The sequence below is a fragment of the Chaetodon auriga genome, chromosome 6 (assembly GCF_051107435.1).
Source record: "Chaetodon auriga isolate fChaAug3 chromosome 6, fChaAug3.hap1, whole genome shotgun sequence".
In the NCBI taxonomy this organism is placed as follows: Eukaryota; Metazoa; Chordata; class Actinopteri; order Chaetodontiformes; family Chaetodontidae; genus Chaetodon; species Chaetodon auriga.
The window spans coordinates 11,825,023-11,847,600 of record NC_135079.1 but is presented as its reverse complement, the minus strand read 5'-3'; the positions used below and the strand labels follow the sequence as shown (position 1 = coordinate 11,847,600).

At 44.1% G+C, this 22,578-nt stretch overlaps 2 protein-coding genes across 2 annotated transcripts; one reads left to right on the top strand and one right to left on the bottom strand.

Annotated features, from left to right (window-relative positions):
* Positions 1-1,650: 1,650 nt before the first annotated feature.
* Positions 1,651-4,900, bottom strand: LOC143322583 (uncharacterized). Its single transcript, XM_076733862.1, has 8 exons — positions 4,831-4,900; positions 4,598-4,740; positions 4,009-4,175; positions 3,275-3,364; positions 2,864-3,029; positions 2,629-2,784; positions 1,824-2,525; positions 1,651-1,727 (listed from the first exon to the last, which is right to left on the bottom strand). Exons 1-8 carry the CDS (start codon positions 4,883-4,885, stop codon positions 1,680-1,682), a joined length of 1,527 nt encoding a protein of 508 aa, XP_076589977.1. The 5' UTR covers positions 4,886-4,900; the 3' UTR covers positions 1,651-1,679.
* Positions 4,901-8,795: 3,895 nt separating this feature from the next.
* On the top strand, positions 8,796-22,533 carry tbc1d2b (TBC1 domain family, member 2B). Its single transcript, XM_076732948.1, has 13 exons — positions 8,796-9,271; positions 9,997-10,141; positions 11,980-12,154; positions 13,221-13,375; positions 13,637-13,887; positions 15,883-16,308; positions 16,419-16,529; positions 16,735-16,931; positions 17,460-17,954; positions 18,042-18,159; positions 18,425-18,610; positions 19,648-19,769; positions 20,610-22,533. The coding sequence occupies exons 1-13, from the start codon at positions 8,930-8,932 to the stop codon at positions 20,803-20,805; spliced, it is 2,919 nt and encodes a 972-aa protein (XP_076589063.1). The 5' UTR covers positions 8,796-8,929; the 3' UTR covers positions 20,806-22,533.
* Positions 22,534-22,578: the final 45 nt, after the last annotated feature.

Here is a 22,578-nt window from a genome sequence, read left to right as displayed (position 1 = left end):
GCAGAGAGCAGCCAAACAGTGTGTGACACTCACACTGACTTCACTCCACGGGACCTTGTTGTGTTTTAATTTGATCTGATTTAAGATGGGGCCTGAAGCTTTCACAGCCTGACGACAGCGGAGGTCTTACAAACTGCTCGATGGCACGTAAAGATCGTCGAGAAGAAAAGTCAGTGCAGCTGTGTGCTGTGTCAAAATCTCCTGCACATTCACATTTTATTAAGATTGATGAATTGTTTATTAAAAATGGTGATACTTTATTTTAGCACTTCCCTAGATAGCATTTCTAAGACGCATATAAACAGTGAAAAACTGGTTTATAACACACTGTGACGAGTTACAGTATAGAGTGACAATATAACACAGTTGCCATGAAATATACAATAAATATGTCTTCCCAGTCTTTATGAATATGAAACATAAAGTATTTATTTTGCTGTAATTATTTTTTATTGTTAGTAATTAGTTATTTATTTAAGTATATAGGTAAAGGCTATGAGATATCACTGAAAGCTGCAGGAGAAATTTGTTTTGTAAATAAAAACTGTTTATGAGAATTAACATGCCCCTCCTGCATGAAACCCACCTGTGAATGACTTGTTCATGTGTATAAAGAGTTGAGGTCTTAAAATACACTGTTAAAATTTGTTGTACGGCGATATCAATCATTCATTGGAGTGTGTTATACATAATTTGTCTTTATATAGTGCTTAAAATGCTAAATAGGGAGTTAAAGTAAAGTGTTACCATTAAGGGAAAGGCTTGTGCTGATATGATATTAAAATGAGGATGTTCCTGATTATATTAGTGTAATCTCATGATTGCGTTTTGTCAGTGTTGCTCACAGTTGCAGAAACCATCCGGCACTTGCGACATCTTGTTTATCTGTGAGTGACACACACTTGCTTCTGTTTTCCAGTGACACCTTATCATCTGTATCTCGAGTTGCCAAAGAGATAATGACAGAAATGTCATGAAGTATTGTCGATTTTCTAAGTATTGCTATTTCAGGAAGTTAATATATCCTGGTTTTCCTCATTTCTGCCACCCAACTTCTGCATTAAGTCGCACTGCAGCTGCTCCTGTATTTATATTTATATCTGTGATAGCTATGACCACAGAAAGCATTCAAGTCCACAGAAAGGCATTTGACGTATTAGTTATACTGTGGTTTTAGTGACTACAACTAGAACTATAATTAGAGAGTAAAGGAGCAGCAGATGGTAAAAGATAATAAATGACATTTCAGCGTCTTTGACCCATTTCCCCGTTGCTGTCATATATAGACATTTGAAATCTATGCAAATAAAGCTTCCTGTGAATGAAGCGCAGCATTGATGGCAGCAGCCTGCAGATCAAATATTTTCTAAAGATCGGCAGTAAACACAGTACACAGTGCTTCTCTGACGCTGAGCTGATAGAATGGATTTGTGTTTAATGACATGGTTTGTAAAATTTCAGCATACAGCTTGGCTTACTGCACATGTGGAGAATAAAATGTAATTCATATTAAATAAATATATTTAAAGGTAAAAACACAGCAGATGTCATTTGAATAGTTAGAAACATGAAAACCCACGTTGAATATGTAAAAGCTTCCACAGAGCGTGTATTAGGCAGGACTGTTGTAGTGTCAGAGTTAAATTAGTGAGTATTGTCTTCAGTAGCGGGTAACCTCGTCACCATTTCTTCTTGACCTCCGGGAACAGCCATTTCCATTTATCATTCTGCAGGAGGTAAAAAAGTCATTAAATAAATAGGATGAGCATTAAATACAACTTTTGGAGCATTAGGTATTTAAATATTTTCACTACTTCACTCACCTTTAACCCCCAGGACTGGGAATGTTTGGGTCTGATGTCCTCCAGAGGCTCATAGGTGTTGCTGGTGGGTTTGGGTGAGGCCGTGTCCTCGTGGCCAGGAATCGGCTCGTATGTGTTGACATGAGGGACGCGGCCACCGAGGGCTTCAGAGTTGACCTCAGCATACACTGCATCCGTGTGCTGCTCTGATCTCATCTCAGACGATGTAGTGTGTGCGCTACTGGGCCGGCCAGCCAGGTGATAGACAGCACTCTCGCTCGTGTATTCCGGGCTGTGGATGCTGCTCGGTCTGCTGCACGAGCCCGTCTTCTCTGGGCCACAGCAAGTGGCTTGTTTGACGGCCTTTGGGGAAAGTCTCGGTGGCGTGCTGGGGGGTGCGCTCAGCCTGTAAGACTGCTCCGCATCAGAGCCGTTGTCTAGAAGCGGGAGAGACCTGCTCTTGTTGTCCAGCGGGCTGAGCTCAGAGTAAACTCTGGAGTCTGGTCTGGATGGAGGACTACACCTCCTCATGTTCTGATCCTGGGTTGTGGATCTCTCAGCTCTCCCTGGATTATCTCCAGGTAAATTGTCCTGACACATGTGTTGGAATCTCGGTACCTCCCTGGGTGATTGCTTCCTGAGCTGAGCGTACAAAACCCTCTCCTGGCCATTCAGGGGAACACTGTCAATGTTCCTGCTCCTCCGAGGCAAAGGTGGCGCGTCCTGTTGTAGAAAACAAGCCAGGTTCTTAAAGTCAGCTTGGACACAGTCAAAATGTCATTGTAACACAGAGTTAAAATAACCTCATTGTTATTTATAGACTTGCCTTCGGTGTTCTGCTGCTCTTTGGTGGCCGTGTAGGCGGCTGCTCCGAGGCCAAATTAGTCTGTGGCTTTCGCATGCACTGCACAGCTCCAGCAGTGGCCGCAAGCTTTTCTTTAGAGCTAACCTGGATGATATCGTACAGCTCTTCATTCAGGTCCTGAGGAACAAAACACCAGTTAGACCTTCATTCCTGATCAATGTCACTTAAAGAAAGTGAGTAAGGAGTTTCATCGCACCTCAAAGCATGAGGATGTCAGAAACTCTCCAAACGGCTGGATGGGGCTTGTCTTGTAGTATTCGATGAGATCAGAGACCGTGTTGTGCCCTTCATTGTCTCCGCAGACTACAAACTGCCCTGATTTGGTTTGGTTTATCACAAAGTGTCGACACCGATCCCTGCCTCTGCAACAGGAGAATAATTGTTTGTTAAAGCCTCTGCACAACACATTCATGTCGGCCCCACGTTGCCACTGGAGCGGACTGAATCCAAAAATCAGATTAGACTTGAAGAACACAGAACAACGACTTTCCTTTGGCTGGAAAGTGATAACAGTTCGAATGGGGGGTGTTTGGTTAAAATGACTGAAATAAAATTTGTGGTTAAGACAGTATGATGTTTGGAGACTTCTGACTGAAGCGATACTCACTTATAAGACAGTATGTATCCAATGGCCTTATCACTGAGCCGGATCAGGAAACAGCCCAGCTCCTTTTCTCTCAGTATTTCTTCAGCGTCCCTGTAGATGGACCATAAAGAACTTTAGTACAAGTGTTTCCCAAAAGCCCACTGGGCCGGCGTTTACAGGAACAGTGGGCAGATTTTGAGAGAAGTGAAGTGGATCACGTAATTCACGTTGGAAATAACATCGCATCAAAGGAAAATCCACCTGGTTACATGTCTTTTCCAGAAACCTGTCATTTACTAACACACAGACTCTGACGAAAACATATCTTCTGCTGTTTATGTGGGTGTCTGTGTCTGCCAGCGGAGAGGACAGTAGGTGAGAGTGGGCGTGTTGTCAAGTGGACACTTTCCATCAGAAAAAGTTAGTTGATTCCACAATCCTCCAGACGTGACAATGACGTACTTTAGTGGCCTAAATGTCTGCTTTACTAGAATATCGCTTAAGTTCCACTTTAATAAATTAATTAATGAGTAAGATTTATTTTCCTGACCAAAAAAATAACACCTTTGATATCAAAAATACAGCAGGTTATTTATTACTACCCTTGATCCAGAAGTTAAATATAAAGAAAAGACACAGCAGCACCTCAGGACATCGGATAACTTTGTCGTCACAGACAAATTATGGCATTGATAAGCATTAAAATTAATTTTTGACCATTCTAATGTATACTGTGATGTTTCCTCAACACTTACTTTCTTGTGATGAAGCCCAGGAACCATGTGGGGAAGAAGCCGTTGCGGACCATAAGCGGCACTTGAGTATCTATGAACCACTTTGAAGCCAGTTCCCTGAGTCTTCCTTCAGTCACTACAGCGTGAGAATCCACCGGTGGTTCCCTTTGCTCCATCCTCGCCCGATCCTAATCAAAGCCACACAGGCAGCCGATGAAGAGTAATTTCCCAACGTAAGCACTGAGGCTGTGTTTTAACAGTCTAATTTGCTTATTTTCCAGGAGGCGTCAACCAGAGGCTAAAAGCAGCTCAATGTTCTCATTGTTAGAGGTTAACGATGGTGCTGTGAGAAAAAGAAACTATTATTCATCTACTTGAATTCACTTTTTAACATTATTCTATATACAATAGTTTTTCACTGTATCTATCACAATATCTAATGTCCCAATGTCCAAAGTGCTCTAAAAATACTCCAACAAGACTTGTATTTGCATTGACTTCCTCTGCTGTGAGGCCACACTGCCCTTAGGCAAACTTTTATTTGGCATGCAGATGAGTGATTAGTAAGTTAGTCATTAAAGCAGGAACCAGCTCTGGTGACAGCGCTTACCTTGAAGCAAAATGTGAGACAGGTCGTGAGGTTGGGTGATTTTGTGTGTTTTAGATCCTTTGTCCTTGACCCTGAAAAGTGGCAGATCTTCTCAGATCTGGGCTTCTGTTGTCTGTACAGTGGGCAACAATTCCTTTCAGTCCCTGGAAAGAGAATAAAAGTGGAGTTCAATGAAAAGCTCAGATAATGCTGCAATAAGGTGAGCTGTTTTTTAGTTGAGACGGCGTACATACCTTTCCTTGAGATTGCCAGTGTGTGATTTGAACCTGGTGTCATTTCAGCAAACATTAAAGTGCTTCCTCGACTTCTGAACAGTCAGTAACTGAGGGAGTATGACCCTACACGGGAGATATAGACACATGACATTTACAATTACACACTTTTTTCCACCGGCTTGGAAAGCAGCAGTGTTGAGGCAACGGCACACACACACACACACACTGTTCATGCAGCTCATTTGCATGACAGAGACGGCTGAAGGGCTGCTGAACAGAGCAAGAGCTTCCTGAAGAGAAACGGAAAGTAAGCTGTACAGAAACTGTGGTTTGTGTGCGCACAAGAGCGCCGGCTCTGCAAGAGGAGATGTTTTACCCACAGACTGTCAGATTACTGTAGTAATGGGAGATAAGTTGCGTCAGCAGTTGATCTTCTGTGTTTTCTGACCTAGGTGGGCCAAGTGTGTGAACGGATGGAGAGATTTGGGAAGATTCACAGTGTGTGCAGAGATTTCTGAGGGCATAAACAAAACTCTAGTGAGATGAGATATTTCCTGGCCTTGTTTTTAAGGTTGTCATAAATAATGGCTTAACTCATTCCCCCCATGGCTGAGGCAGTCGTCGTGAATCACCTCCTTTTGCTTTGTGCTCGGCGGTGAGCAGTAGGAACTCCCATGTGGGGGACAAACAATAACCAGAAACCGTCTGTGTCATACTGAGCGGGATGAGACGGCATTTCAGCATTCCCCAGTCTTAGCATGGCTCCCACTTTGATCTCAAATGCAGAGGTGGAATGCAGCTACTAGTACAATCACTCTGTACTTCAGAGGAAGGTACAACTTCGAAGTACTTGTATTTGTGTCACCTTTATGCAACTTTAAACTTCCACTCCACCACATTTTACTCCACTACATTTGTCTGCCAGCTTTTGTTACTGGTTACTTTTCAGATTATAATTTTTCCTACCCTTCCTGTCCAGTGAAAACCATGTATCTCCAAATGTGGTGATTTTGAATTTAAATTTTTCTGTTAAACTGAAGACTTACGTGTTCCTTCGTGTGTTAAGAAAATCCCCCTACTTCTTCAGAGAAACTATTAAAAACTTTTTGGATCGGTTGCAAAATGTGTCATCACAAAGATGAAAATAGGCTGTTTTTCCTTCTAGAGATACGAGGTTCTCACAGGACAGCGATTGAATTATGTAGATTAAACTACCATACAGTATATAAAGTAGTTATAATTAGCTTAACCATAAACACCTACGGCAATCAAGTGCAAGACACACATAAATGCGACACTAATATTAATCCAAACACATCATATATAATAACAAAACACAGGGAGCATTTTACTTTAACTTTTGACTTTAACTACAATTAATGTTACTTAAATCAGGTTTTAAATGCATTACTTTAACTTGCAGTGGAGTATTTTCACAGTGTGGTATCAGTACTTTTACTTCAGCAAAGGATCTGAATACTTCGTCCACCGTGGCTCAGACGACAGCCTGCTGCTTTTCCCTCTCTGCAGCTGATCGAACCTGCCCCTGAAGGTGAGCTCAGTGTGGCCGTGGCTGTCTACAAAGTCTGCTTTCCCTCCACTTGTCTTGAAGTTGAATTTCTAGCCCTGTTGTCCATGTTCCATGTATGACTAAGTGTTGCTACAGTACCACGGCCCAGAATTTCAACATCATCTTAGCAGTGCAGTCGGTTTTAAATGTCTTTGTGAGTCATTATGTGCTCCTGTGGGGGCGTGCAGAGGTTTGGTGTCAAATGTTATCACTGGTTCCATGTTTGTAACATTCAATATTATGTGCACTGTATCTTACGATGCACGTAATGAAGTGTTAACAGCGCGTGAACGACACAGAAATGCATTTTATCTACAGCAACTGTGAGGTAAACGGATCTATGAAAGGAAGCTGTTATCAGACAGTTACCAGACAAAAGGCTCTTTAAGATCTTTTTTTCAGTCTTGTGGTGACACACGAATGGGGGGATGTGGGTCTTTAAAAGGTCGCAAGTCTATAAAATGTCATTACAATAAAATCATTTTTGCTTACACTTAAATCTTCAACAGTGCATCTAAATGAATTCTCCCAAAAGTAAGCCAAAGTTCAGTTATCACAGGTGGTTTTACTGTATTATAATTACTGAAAAAACAGCATGAGACCACTCATCTACTGTTTGTCTTCCGGGGCCCACACGCATCATGTCACAGCATGTTCAGGTCTGAAACCATCAACCACCCAAAGCATCCTGAACAACTTGTTCAGTAGGAGCAGCTAAAATCGGCTCTGTTACAGGCCTTTGTTTTACTGTACGAGTCACGCCGTGATAACATATAATTAAGTGCATGTCGACATCACAAATTATACACTGGTGATAAAACAGCTGTAGATTCGATTAAGCAATATCCTGTAGCTCCTACCAAGAGCAGAATATAACAATAATAATCTAATCATCTAATTTAATTTTCTTAAGTGCTGCACTGTAATCAAATGTTTTCTGTTTTCTATTTCAGTATTTCTACTTTGTCAATGTCCTACTTCATGTAGACATTGTAGATTTTATAGTTTTTGTTTGTTTTTCTTTTCATTTTTGCCTTTATTGGATATAATGACAGTAACCATAGCACACATGAGGAAACAAAGAAGGCTACGGTATGCAACAAAGGTCAGCCGGCCAAAATCCAATCAGGGATACTGCGGTTATGCGTCTTAACCACTCGACCACCAGAAAGCCCAATATTGCATATATAAATATTTTCACTTGCATTTTTCCGTGGTTGCGTAGTTACTTTGCAGATTACTATTTTAGATTTCATACAGGCTGGGATTATAAAGTTTCATAATTGTTGTTTGCTAAAGAGTTTATGTCTCCAAAATGGAAATGTTTCAAGAAGTCTGCACAACAGCCCTGTTTCAGCTCGGTGACACAAACCTGAAGAGGAGACTTTAAACCTTCGGCTGATGCGAAAATCCCCAAAAGACACAAACTGCACAAAGGGGGGGCCCCAGAGGCCTTAGGCCCACTACAAGTTATTGGATTTTGGTGGTTTGGTTAAAGTAGAACATCTAAAGCAGGCCCTGCAGTGTTATCTTGTGGTGTTGTGTTTTAAATGGGCTTTATGTTGAGTCCAATTTTAAGACCTTAAACATCTTAGTTTATATTGTGGTTGGCAGCAGTGGAAATGGAAATGTACACAATTACTGCACTAAAACACAAATAGATTAGATTAGATTCAACTCCACAAATGCATGACAAGCAGTTGAAACTAGATTCACATCAACCAGCTTCAGCACTGAAGTTAACCTTACGTGTTAATGCATCAATAATTAGAGTCCAATGAAAGTAAATAAAACAAAGTCCTGGTTAGGCAGAATGGGTATTATTCTGCCTAACCAGGACTTTTACTTTTGATACATTAAGTACATTTTGCTGATAATAGTTCAGTATTTTTACTTACACTACTTTACTTACTTTACTCTATTTTGAATGTAAGAATTTTACCTGTGACTTGAGTATTTTTTTATTTTTATTTTTTTAGAGTGGAATTGCAATTTTTACCAAAGTAAATGATCATCATACCTCTTCCACTGGGCCTCTGAACATACATTGAAGCTGCCATGTAGACCTGCATAGGGTTGTGGTGGAACATACGCAGGGTGGTAGAAACAGGGGCCCAGCTGCAAAAATTTTATTAAGGGATCCCTAATCTAGCTGTTCACCTCACGATTTTAGCTATTTGTATTCTGTGTTAGATCTCTTATTTTGCACCTTTTAATTGTCTCTAATTATGGGGATTTTAATTAGACCATGACAGCGATGTAATACTTTTTAAATCTAACATCGAATCGGGAACCATTTTCCCTCTCTGGCCTTTTGCTTGTGTCATTCTTTCACCATTTGTTGCAGCTGCAGCCCTTCAGGGTGCGCACCTGGGCCAACACCGCCACCCAGCGGTGCCGCGGCGCGACGCGCGCGTCGTCCACCACGTCAGCGCTGAGACGCACTACATCTCCCATGCTCCCCCTCCCGAGGAGGCAGCCAGTCATGCGGATGAAAACAGGAGTGGGCATCCGCTGCGCTGCACGAAGAAGAAAGTTCGAGGAAAGATGCACGAAGAGGAGGATGGCAGCGACGCGCACTCCTGCACAGCCTCGCGGATCGTGGCCTCCCGGTCCGTGGATGTGGCCGAGGTCGAGGGAGCGAAGGAGCAGGCCTCCAAGCTGTGCGGATACTTGAACAAACTGTCCGGCAAGGGGCCTCTGAGGGGGTACAAGCCGAGGTGGTTCGTGTATGATCCAAGGAAGTGTTATTTGTATTACTTCAAGAGTCCCCAAGATGCCTTGCCGCTCGGCCACATCGAAATAGGCGATGCGTCCTTCAGCTACGACGTGGAGGGGGAAGAGGGTCAGTTTGAGATCCGCACGGCCGGGAAGGAGTTCCTCCTTAAGGTACAAACTTTTTCTGCATGTGTAGCTCAAGGCTGATCGCGTTTTGCTGTCATTTGTCTCTTCCTTTCTCACTGTGGAAAGGCAGACACACCCATTCTGACTTGACAGATGTGTCCTCGGCTTTGCTTTTCGTCGGACATGCAAATGTTTCTGCTGACAGGGATGTGGTTGGACAACTCTCTCAGAAAATCTGGCTTAAAAAAAAGAAAATCAGTTCCACATGTGGCTCATGTTTGCCGGACAAGATCTTAATCAGCACGTGATTCATCTGATTGCATCAAACGCAGCCCACTGTTGACATGCAGAGGCACTTTGAGGCTGATTGACATGAGCTCATCAGCCCTCATGACACCTCTGCTTTTGAAATGGTCACAGCATCTCATGTGATGGTCTTCCACGCTGTCACATGACTGTGAAGTCAGTGCCAAGACAGGTGCCTCTGCTGTGAGCCAGCCTGGCTGAAGTCTGCATCACTTTCAGCAGATGGTGGGAATAGTTAATACCAAACAGCTTGCACTGCCCCGAGGCTGGAACTGAGACTGAAACCAGCGTCTGCGCTCATTCACATGACCCATCTCAATAGTAACCTGCTATTTAAAGCGCTCTTTCATATGTTTTATGTAGTCCAACAGCCCAGGTGTCATATATAAATTATGATATATGAGCTTTCTTTTAACCGATGACCTTTGAAAGCTGACTGATAATGTGTGCGTTTGTGTTTCCAGGCCCCCAGCAGGCAGGTGATGCATTACTGGCTGCAGCAGTTACAGCAGAAACGTTGGGAGCACAGCAACACACGGGGTCAGAGAGACAGCTGGAGCTCCCCGACCCTGGCCTACCCTCCCACCGGCCTCGTGGGCAAAGACAACGGTAGGCAGACACGGGCCTTTTCACCGCTCTGCTCCACAGCTTCCAGCCAGGCACCAGCTGAAAGTAAACACCCGCGTCCGACGGATTAATATTTACACAGGTCGAGTTGTTTGAGCACGCGGGCGAGGCTGTGTCAAGCGTGCGTTACGTGAGGAATCAGTTCAAAGAAACAGAAATCTGACTGTGTCCACAAGCATCTGCTGCTGTAACACGGCAGAGTGAATGCAGCTCAGCAGCACCTACAGCACAGACATGAGGATAGATGTGTTTGTATCAGTCCTCCGGCGTAATATAAGTGTTCCATTTACCAGCTTTACACACCAGCTTAATGCTGTTCACAATCTAGATGTTGACCCTCGACCCTGATGGAGTCAGGCAGGTTAGTCACGTGGTTTGACCAGAAGAAAAGTTAGTGTTTGTTGTTGTTCTTGGACATGAGGCCAGAAACCTCACAGATGTCTTTCGTCATTTGGGTCGTTGTTCAGTAAAGAGCTGCCGCTGTCAGACGCCCTCACAACTGTCTCTTGAGCAGAATAAATTCAGGCGAACCTAATTTCCCCACAGATATGATCTTATATCCTGAATGCAACACACAGTAAATGTTTCATCATTTTCAAAACACTTGTGGTTATGCTGAATAGAGGAAGTGTAATATATCTACGTTTAAAGCTTCAGAGGAGATTTTTGAAGAAGTTTGTCATTGTGTTGTTTACAAGTCTGCTTACACTTGTTTGACAGGTGTTGCAGAGTGAAATGAGGTGTGAATGTCTCTTCCTTTTCCTGCCACCACATACACATGACTTTTCCTTTTTTAAAATGTCTCTGTCCATCTCAGTAAGGCACAAATACACACGTTATCACTGTGTATCAATACTGATTTTTGTTTTTTGTCTGCTCCATAAAAGACAAATCGTCTCGAATCACAGATCCTACAAACCGCAGCCGTCCCTGTAAAGAGATATAGAATACAAACTTGCTTTAAAGTACTAGTATTTTGTTATTCCACATTGTTTTTTTCATATCCTGTGTTAGTTCTGCCCCAGAAGGCCGTGACCTTTTGTCACTGAGCTGTGATGAAATGCAGGAAAAAATCAGCCAGCTGGGCTTCCAGTAATTTCTCCTTGACTGGATTTTTCCCTCCAGCCGTGAAGAGGACATTTAATGTTTTAAGTTGCTCTTTTTGCTCGTGAAAGATTAACTTAACTTCACGGTGAAGCAAAGCTAAACACTGATGACTGGAAAGGCCTCGATGCATCACAGAGAAACAAAGCCTGGACAGCCGTTACCCTGCCACCACCAGCTGATCTGCTGTGTAAATGAAAGCTTTAAAAAGGGTTAAATCATTTGTTTTTCCTTGACCGAATATGAATTCAAAGGTTGTATCAGAGTCTGATCATTGTCATGTTTGAATCGCACTGTAACACCAGCTGTGTGTCGATGACCACAGGTTTCCGCTCTGGGTGCGACAGCATAATTGTGGAGCTGCTCGGCCCTTTACGAAAAAGCTCCCTCACTCTCCCAGCTTATTTCCCACGAAGAGGAACGTTTATATTTAGCCTGCTGGGCTCAGAAATGCTACATGCTGTATTTTTCTGTTGGGGAGAGAGTCGCTCATGAACCCGCAGACATCCACCCTGCTGTAAATAGCATTCTGGGTAACTCAAGATATTGCTTCACTTCACTCTGGAATCCATTCAGGGTTGTTACGATCTCATTTCCTCTACAAGCAATGGTTACAGCTGAGGTCCTGCGAAACAGAAGTGGTCATACGAGTCATGCAATGTTATTATTATTATTATTATCATGATGCTATTCTGATGTTCTGCTTTCATTCTCAGATGCGTTTCCCTTTGAGAAGGTATGTGACAGCATGGAGAAGGTGCGCAGCGACTTTGCCATGGAGGCGGAAACAGATGGCGGGGGAATGGTGGGGCTCCAGTCAGCCAGAGGGCCTTCTGCTGCGTCCACAAACCCCCTCAACTTCTCCCTCAGAAACTTTGGGACAGAACTCAGGTACGCCTTAATTTTGTGTTTGTTTGGAGGCCCTGTCAAACAGGCACGACTAGTTTCTCCTCTGTGCCCCGGTAGAGCCGCGTTGAGGAAACAGAATACCTCTTCGCTTCTTCCTGAGGTTGACTGCGGCAGGGGAAATGGCTACATCCACACTTTGCTAGTTGCTCTAGTGTGCAGCCATCAACAGTTCCCCTTCTGGGCCACACAACACATCTATTCAAAGGAGGCAACATGCTGAAATGCTAAAAATGTGGCATGGTTTGGAATCTGCTTTGTGTCTGAGATGGGAGGAGAGTTCACTGATAAAGGTGAACGGGACGAGCTGCTAAGAGCATGTGTCCTTACCAGTGTGTTCTTCACAGCTCATATTTTATAATGCGACATGTGTTTCCAGGGATAAAACACACACAGCAACTAGACGTTTGCATGCAATCGCAAAATGATTCCTAGTGACTGAAACCTGTTATCTGTTACTAACTTATCTTAACTGTGTAACAAGCAGTACGTAACTCATGATCAGAGCAGAAGATCAGGAATGTTCACACCAGATATGTGATGTGAAAAGAGGGTTTGGGTCATAAAATGTGAGTGAATCCTTAATGATGCTGCTGCGGACAGATGCGTCGATTAAAGTGCGTCTGTTCTGTCACGAGCTGAAAAACATGGCTGAAACACGTCCAGTGCAGACGAGGTGCGAGGAAGTCGTGAGCTTCATTCTGCTGCACAGATGTAGTCGTGTATTTGCATTGAGCTCACGATCAAAAGCGTGAAAAACACAAGTCTGTATCGCCTTATATTTAGACCCGAGCCTGTTAATTTTACGTTCAAGAATGCACTGATGATTAGGCCTGCATGCTTCATTGATGTTATTTTTTATTTGGCGTGGACTCTGTATTTGTAAGCTCTGCTCTCAGGTTCATGTTATTATTTAGCACGAGGCTTCCCTCGTGTTTGACCTCGATGCCTGTGGCTTTGAAAAGCTCTAACAGAGTCTCAGTCCAGCTCAACACTGCAGCTCCACTGTCTCGCTCTTACTCGCCCTCTTGTCTTGTTTCTGTTCTGTCAGGAACTCCATGTCTTATCTGCGGCCGGGGAGAGGAGGCGAGAACAGGCGCAGTGTGTTTTACACTGGCAACAGCAGCTCAGAGGAGTGGGAGCTGGTGGACGCTCCACCCAAGGACTTCCCTGAACAGAAACAGCATCCAGACACACAACACAGACGTACGTCCACTCCCTGCTGCCTTATTCACCCTGTGGCCAGGGTTTCACACTTATTCTCTTCTATTTTTCCACTCATTTGCGCAACACTGTGACGAATGGACAAACAATGCATTTTTCTGCCTGCTTCAGCACCCTGAGTCATTTTTTATTACTTCTTTGTTGTTCTATTACCTTCAAGTGGAATTGGAAACAATAGGCGGGGCTCACAAGGCGATTAAAAATGAAAGCAGCAAAAAGTAACGCAGCCCTCTTCTCTCTCAGATTCCTTTGGATCAGCGTTTACTTTCGACTTTGTGCGCAACTCATCGCGGCCCCGGAGGCCTTTGCTCCACATGATGGGCTCCGGGAGGTTCGGGCGCACCGCTGAGACGCGCAGTGCCGAGAACTCCCCAGTGGAGTGTAACGGCAGCAAACCTCTGGAGATGCAGCTTCGCATCCAGAGCCAACAGGAAGAACTGAGCCGCATGCAGCAGGAGCAGGTCAAACTCAGAGAAGAGCTGGCCAGTCAGAAGGTACAGTTACCTCGCTCTCGTTATTTCAGGGGATTTTGAAAAAGAGTGTACTACACATATGCGCCCTGCCCCACACTCCCTTCTGGGTGAAAGCAGCCTCTGTAATTTGACTGGTGGTAGATGCAAATTCTGAGGTTTTTGCTAATTTAATAGCATAAGATAAGAATACTGTATTTCTTTTAAGCTATCAGGAGCTCAAATCATATGGCCAGTGAGCCAAACTGTTATTTCAGGGTAATGCATTTCTCACATCTGTCACTTTTTTGGCACTTAAACACTTAATTTTCCTGTTTTCTTAGTCCCCCCACTGTGATGTAAGTGTAAGCTAATTACATCACTGTGGTGAAGCGGAAACGTCTGTTTTGCCAGCTGTTTGTGCTTGTTACAGGCAGAGAGAAGCAGAAAACAGGTTGGTTTTAGCTCGTCTTCCCAAATTACTTTATGCTGTTTTACAAGGTTCATCGTGAGAAGTTAGGTCAGCTCAATTTATGTGACTTGTTAACATTAAATTACCCTCTGCTCCCTGCGGACCTTTGAGTGAACATACTCTTAAACCAAACTCCATTCTAAAAGCAGGTGTTTTATGAGACAGTCATAATTTTTTCACTGTGGAAATTATGATTACACCATCACCAAGACTGTTTCTGATCCACTTTGATCTACAGGCACAATCAGCACACGCTTCGTTTACTCAGTGATGCGATGTGATGAAATGTTTGCCACAGACATACACAGTTCCCACAGTTCAGCATTTTCATCCCCTCTGCAGATGGCCCGAAGCCACAGATTTCTGCTTTTTCTGTCCTTCACTCTTTGGGGAAGTAAAGGAAATTGTAACCAGTTCTTTTTTCCCCTTAACATGCAAAGCGTGATGCAGCAGCTTTTAAGCACTGTGCCATTAGCCTCAGCTATACTTTGCATTTAGCCCTCATTACAATCGTTAGCGCAGTACACAACTTTTTATTTTTATCATGAGTGAATTAGGCCAACATATTTCCTCCTTTGCATTTCATTCAGAGCTGCAATAATAAGCTGATTAATCGAGTAATTAATTGAAAGGAAACTGATTGCCAGCCAAGCTCTGCTCTGGTCTGGTTTGGAGTCATCGTCATATCTCAAAGTGAATGCAGCAAAGACTTGACGGTTCTCGCAGTGAACTGTAAAGCTCCAGACTTCATGATGTGTGAATTGTCCACATTTGCGGAAATACAAAGCTGGCTGGAGTGACTCTTGTTTCAGTTCATTCAGCACAAGCCTGGGGTTGTGGTGTCTGACTGAACGGCTCGGTATAATCCCGATGCTCTCGCTAACACAGGAAGACAGCGAGTGATTAGTCATGCTTAAGCAAGAAACAAGGAAACAGCAGTTCTCTGAGCAACAATCACAGATGCGTCGTTCCTTCCCATTACTCTCTGTTCTTGTTTTAGTGCTTTGTGAGCAGCCGATCACAGTGATCCTGGTCACAGTGGCTGCACCGTGAGCCAGATGAACGTATAAAGTACTGTATGTGAATTATCTGTTAAATTATCTGAGTTTCTTGAAGGAAACTCTGTTCGACCACATACATGCACACGGTCACACACACACATCAAATGTGTATTTGCACATTGGCTGCATTTTCTCAGAGCAGCACCTTAATGTTATACAGCTACGGTAAACTTCTGTTATTGGATGTCATGCTCTGTAAAACTGGTTATCTGGGCATAATGGTGGCTGTGTCGCTCGTTGCTGCTGAGGTCAGCGTGACTGTGGCCTCAGTCAGACAGTGTGAATGAGCAGTTTAGCGACCCAGACCCTGACACATCCTGATGAATGCTAGTTAACATAACAGACTCCACAACAGCCACACTAAATATCACAGCTTTTTTTAAAGGTGATCATTTCGTAAAGGTTTTTTATGGTGTTTTCTGTGAACCTGGCGACTGTATTTCAAGTTGTGATCCCGTCCCTGCAAGACAATATGTCAACCAAAAAAACCCCTCTTTCCTCACCCAGGAGCTGGTGAGACTTCTGCAGCAGACTCTGAGGACCTCCCAGTGCGACAGGCAGCCAGTACACCGTCCAGCCCCGGCCCCAGATTCAACTGCGACTTCAGACCAGACTGAAGGTTCAGCAGAAGCCCAGGGAGAGATCGCCCAGTTGGAGGCCCTGCTGCAGGAAAGAGATGGTCAGATCCAGTCCCTGTGTGGCCACATGGAGCGCCTGGCCTTGGAGAAGGACAGTCTGCAACAAGAGCTGAAGGGCCTGAAAATAAAGGTGGGGGAGATAAACGACCAGCTGGGGATGCTGATGGAGACCATCCAGGCTAAGGATGAAGTCATCATAAAGCTGTCACAGCAGAGCACCGAGCAGAGAGGCAGCGCAAACGATGCCGGTTCACCGACCCCCAACAAAGACCAGCAGGAGCTGGACATCCTCAAGGTACAGAGAAACTCAAACCAGATGATAAAGCTGCAGATTATGACAGCTGGAAACACTTACTGTGTTTCAGTTTGTACTCAGATTAACTTAACACATTTCTCCAATTTCAGGACGGTCTTCAAGGCTACAAGTCCCAGAACAAGTTCCTGAACAAAGAGATCCTGGAGCTGACAGTATTACGCAGAAATGCGGAGTGTAGAGAAAAGGCTTTAGAAGCAAAGGTACTGTCCTGTGTTTGTCGGCTAATGGTGCATCACTCTGTTATTAGAAACAGGAAGTCTGAGTAACTTTTAGGGGAAGTCCAGTGTTGACCTCAGCTGGTGCCCCCTAAGCCTAAAAATGCCAAGTTGGAACAATGAATAAGAAGCTTTAATGTTGCTGTTGACAACAAAGACAAACGTGTTTCTGTTTTCATCTTCGCTGCAGTATACGGCCCTGGAGGCCAAGCTGTGTCAGGTGGAGAGCAAGTATCTGGTGCTGCTTCAAGAGGTGAAGACCCCGGTGTGTTCGTCTTCAGAGCAGAGTCCAGCCCGCGAGGTCATTTCCAGATTATTAGAGGATGCACTGCAGGCAGAGAGCCCCGACCAGCAGGAGCACCCCATCTTCAAACCAAATACTGTCAGGTATGGACCAAGCCAACACGCCGGTGTGAAGAGGTGTTTTGCTCATGTTTAAGCATGTTGTCTCTGATATGATATTGTGTCTCAATGAGACATTGTCAGCCCTTCAGTATCAAAGCCCTGCAGTTCTTTGCAGACAAAGCTTTTTTTATCAACAGGGAAGGAAAAATCCATTGCAGGAGAGAAGGAGTCACTGCTGCCGCCTCAATAACCTTAATAGACCTAAAAGCGATGGAGTCACCGGACTGGTTTTACTTTGATTCACTCATTTTTTCTTGACTGGAAAAACTAGTTCTGCTAATTGGCATCTCAGCTGCTTTTGTTCTGACTCCTCTGCGAGCTCAGGCATGTCCTCTGCGGCTTGTCAAAATATGTTATTAGAAATTCAGGCAATCCCCAAGTGATGTGGAGCTAAGGGGAAGGTTTAGCTAATGTGGTTCACCTTAAAATGTTCATTTGGAGTCAGGAGTTTGAGTCACTGATTGGTTGATCGTTTTTCTCCGTTTTCTCTTTGCCTTGATTTAATGTCAGTGAGTATGACGTGTTCGGCTTCAAGACCGTCCCTGAGGAGGAGGAAGAGGAGGAGAAGCTGGTCGCGAAGGTGCGAGCTCTGGAGCTGAAGTCTCTCTCCATGACCGATCAGGAGGTGTCCGTCGGGGTGAAGTGGGAGAACTATCTGGCCGGCACCATGAACAGAGACCTGGTGCGCTCCCCTGAGCTCAAAGCCCTGATTCGCTGCGGCGTTCCCCATGAGCACCGCTCCCAGGTGTGGCGCTGGTGCGTCTCCTTCCACGTCAAGAAGTTTCGGGACCACTTGGCGCCCGACTACTATGAGACCTTACTAAACGTGGCCCGGGACAAGCCCAACCCGGCCTCCAAGCAGATCGAGCTGGACTTGCTGCGTACTTTGCCCAACAACAAGCACTACGCCTCCCCGAGCGCAGGCGGCATCCAGAAACTCAGGAACGTCCTGATGGCTTTCTCCTGGAGGAATCCAGATATCGGCTACTGCCAGGGACTAAACAGGTACAGGAAGGGTTCAGGTTTCTCTCCTTTTCCTTTCTCCTCTTTTATGCCTTTTATAACCATTTTTATTGCTTGTCATTTGCTCAGGCTGGCAGCTATTGCCCTGCTCTATCTGGACCAAGAAGATGCCTTCTGGAGCCTCATAGCCATTGTGGAGGTCTTCATGCCAAGAGACTATTACACCAAGACTCTGCTTGGCTCACAGGTAAACAAGCTCAAAGGTCCTTATCTAGGAGTGGAAGACACGGGACAAGTCGCTCCTCCTCACAGGGTTTCTCTGAGGTCACTGATGTCACACTCATGTGATTAGAATCAGCACTGTTTGCTTTCTGGATTTCAGCGCACGTTTTCTCCTGCTGTGAAAATAAAAATATATGATTGGGGCTGCTCAATTATGGCAAAAAAAAAACCTTTTAACAGCCCAGCCCCCGTACATGACATATTAATCTCTGGCGGCTGTGTCTGTGCAGGTTGATCAGCGTGTGTTCAAGGACCTGATGAGTGAGAAGCTGCCCAGGCTTCATGCCCACTTCGAGCTGTACAAGGTAGACTTCTCCCTCATCACCTTCAACTGGTTCCTGGTGGTGTTTGTGGACAGCGTGGTGAGCGACATCCTCTTCAAGATCTGGGATGCCTTTCTGTATGAGGGTCCAAAGGTAAGAGGCAGAGGAGAATTCAAAGCTGTGATCCCTCTCATCTCACGTTTCTGTCCGGACATGCTCACAGAGTTCTGACGAAAACCAAAATATTAGATAAGGAAGCATTCGAAAATTGTGATCTGCCATTCAGTCGGCTTAGTTGGAATTTCACTGCAGCTACAGATGGTGTGTCTGATTAATTTTCCGGATGCGAGTTCCCACAAGTACCCACTGTCTTAACCTCCAGCCTTATCTAACCAGCATTTGTGTGTGGATTTCTCCAGACCCCTGACATGGTGGAGTTAAGGCTGTACAAAGTAAGCTAAGCTGCTAAGCATTAAACCTGCAGTCATTGACTGTTGTCCACTTGGGGGCAGTGGAAACAAGCTCTCAACAACAATGACAAACCAGATTTTAAAATTGTCACCGTGAACTTGTCAGCAAACTGTTTGCTGTTTAAATCCAGCAGATACGATCATTAGCATCATCTTTGTTATCCTGAGTTGTATTTGTGCCACCTGATGAATGTAAGTCTAATCTTCGCTCTCCTTTTTAGTTGTGTTTCTGGTGTCCTCTGTCTCCAGAGGCAAACAGCTGGCTTTCTGGCTTCTAAATGCTCCACTTTGCTCACCAGCTGGTCGCTGACTTTGCCCGTCTGCTGTTTTGTTGCCGGGCAGGTGGCATGCCGTGGGTTTTTTAGAGCTTTTTCATAGAAAAGCAGCAGGCCACTGTGGCTGAAAACAACACAATAAGAGCAGAGAGTGAACCAGAAAACTCATGTGATAAAGCTTGTTGAACTGAGGGAAACTGCAGAGACGGGCGATACTTCCTGTGGGTTCATCACTGTGAGCAGCTGCGTTCACAGTATCATGTGATCCATCGTTGAGTATTGATTATAGCCACTGTAATCCTTTAGGTAATTAATGTGTCCTTGGTCCTCTACAGTGGCGCTGCATGTCAGATTGATGATGAGTGCCATGCGGTACGTTTGGTAAACGGTCACATGGGGGACGTCGCCAGGCAGATTTCAAAGCTTTGATCATTTTTCTCCACAGATCATCTTTCGCTTCGCCCTCGCGCTCTTCAAGTACAAAGAGGAGGAGTTTTTGAAGCTGCAGGACTCCACAGCCATCTTCAAATATCTTCGATACTTCACGCGCACAATCCTGGATTCAAGGTACAGTAACTGCAATCTGGTTAGGTACTTGTGATCACAATCACAGTCTCTGAGTGTGCAGTAATAAGGAGCAAGATAATGAACCTTGGAGTAGCTGATCATATCATCTATACAAACAAACATCTGAAGTCTTGCACTGGTAGATATTACAACGAGCATTAAAGCTGATCGGTCTTACATCAGAAGAGGTCAGGATCAGTTCATTCATAGTCAGAAAAGCTGCGTTTCTACCTAAAGCACCCAGAACTTCTAGTCCCAGGAGCTACTTTTCTAAAAGGGGGAGGTCTAAAGAAGGACATTAGGCAAATTAGTCTGCTGACATTTAACAAAAGCACGGCTGTTTTTGGTCATTTTTGTGTGACTAGACAATAACGAGGCCTGGACTTTTGTTGTTTGTCCATTTGTCTATGCTTTATTCTCCATGCTGATGTACAGATTGAGGCTGTGGACTTTCAACAATGGTGGCAAATAAAATGCTGCAAGTGCTCGACTAATCAGAAATGTTCACCGTGCAAGTCCCATCCCCAAAGTTCCTGTACTTTTGGAAAGTGCAACCCATCCTGAGCAGGGACTTTTTACGGGGTAAAACAGTGTCCCTGGAGCTTGAATTAGACCCTGATCCTTGAGGAGGAAACACACTGAGTTCCTCCAAAGGTTTCTAGTTCCTGGGGAAAGTTCCTGCTCTGGAAACGTGGCTGTAATAGTCATGATAGATGTATAGAGGAATATGTATAGTAACTTAAAACAAATGTACAAAACAGGGATAACAGGATGTATTCAGTAGATGCAGAGGAGTAGAAAACCATCCCAGACTGACAGAACTGTGCCTTTTTGTTCCAGGAAGCTGATGAACATCGCTTTTGTGGACATGAACCCCTTCCCCATGCGCCAGATCCAGAACCGCCGCTCCTTCCACCTGGAGAAAGTCCGTCTCGAGCTGACCGAGCTGGAGGCGATCAGACAGACCTTCCTCAGGGAGAGAGAGACGAGTCAGGACGGACGGAGCTTCGTCAGCGACGACGAGGAGGATAACTGAGCTGATGCTCGTCACATTTCTCGGCCTCGAGGCTGAAGTATGAAGGCAAAGAGGTCATCACCACCACGCCAGCGATGTGCTGCAGCTGTAAAGGGATTTTTTTTTATGAAAGAGTTGTCGGAGTTGGTCTCCAAATCAGAGCTGGAACAATCAACTTTGCAGACGTTTTGAGTGAGATGGCCTCAAAAGACCAGAACACGACAGGCCGCATGGGCCTTCCATCAGTATTCCTGCCATTTTTGTTCTACACGCCTTGTTTGTTGGATGCCTGTGTGTTTATATGACAGTATGCTTTGACCGTGGCTCTTCAACCTTCATTGCCAAGCTACACTCTTGCAGTCCGAATCAGTATTTTGAAAAACATGGCTGTGATCTTTTAATACCCGGCGATTTTATGCCTTTTGAAGGAGTGATTGTATTTTTTTTTTTTATTCTTGTTTTCATGAGGATTAAGATTCAGAAATGTCTTAAAATTGTTTACCTAAATCTTTTTTTTTTTTTTTTATTTCCACATTGCCACTCAGCCACACATCTTCCTGTGCTTGATCTCTGTGTCTCTTGATGCACGTGAATCACTTTTGCTGAAATTCAAATTCTGCTGAAACTGAAAAATTTTAGTCTTACATCCCTCTGATCACGAGCTCGCTCCCAAACTGAACACGTCATTCCAGCCTCCAGCTCTTATTGAGGGTTAAAAGAATAAACTCAAGGATTTCCCATCAAACTAGGGATCATAAACTAAATCTTCCTCTGTGTTATCACTTGCATAAACAGCATGTGGAACATTTTTTTTAAAAAATAATGTTGGATATCCCAGTTTATTTGTCCATATTTGTGATTTTATATTCAAGAACCACTTAATAACTTGAATTTTCTCAATGACACAAGTCTGTTTTGCACCAACATTTTGTACTTAAACTAAAACAATAGTGTATAAAGACCACCGGGTTTAGTTGGAAGAATGTTTGAATTTGGCAGCGACCAACATGGATCCTTACAAATCACCTCATTATCTGTTTTATTATAACCATTCTAAAATCTGTGTATTAAGATATTTTAACTTACCTTGGAAATCCCCCTGCTGAGCAGCACTGCACTTTTGTTTGCGTTTTCTTTCACCAATGGTCTTAATTCTTTGTATTTGGCGTTTAAAAGATTCATTTTCCCCAGACTAAAGCCTGCTGTGACAGACTCACAGTACATCTGTAATGCTGGGATCATGTTTCTGAGCCCTGTCTGAAAATGCTGATGTGTTTGCATTCATTGTCCTCAGTGTGGCAGTATTTGTCCATACAGTGTTTGCACCAGTTCACAGGTACCCTCCACACTTCATTATACTGTAGCTCAGCTTTGGTTGAAATGACTGTAGATTCAGTCTGTCAGCATGATTTTTTTTTGTGTGTGTGTGTGAAATGGAAAAATGATTTGTAATCAATGAGGGAAGTCTGTCAGGAGATCGCTGGACATAGCAGCACCTCTCCGTCTTCCACATCCAGGTACTTACAGATGACAGTTTACTCTTCAGCATTGTGATCATATTCTCTATTATGCCTGTTTTCTACAGTTTAACACACCAGAACAGTTAAAGTTATTATCCCCCTCATCAGAACTTGCTGAGAAAGAAGCATGTTTAGGTCTGCTTAGTCAGCTGTGTAAAATTGTTGTTTTAAATCTACAATGTTTTTTCTCACTTCGCCGCTTCTGTTGTGTCCTGATATGTTGTTTACAGTTAAACTTTTTATTTCCTTCATTGTGGTTTAACCGTGAGCTGTT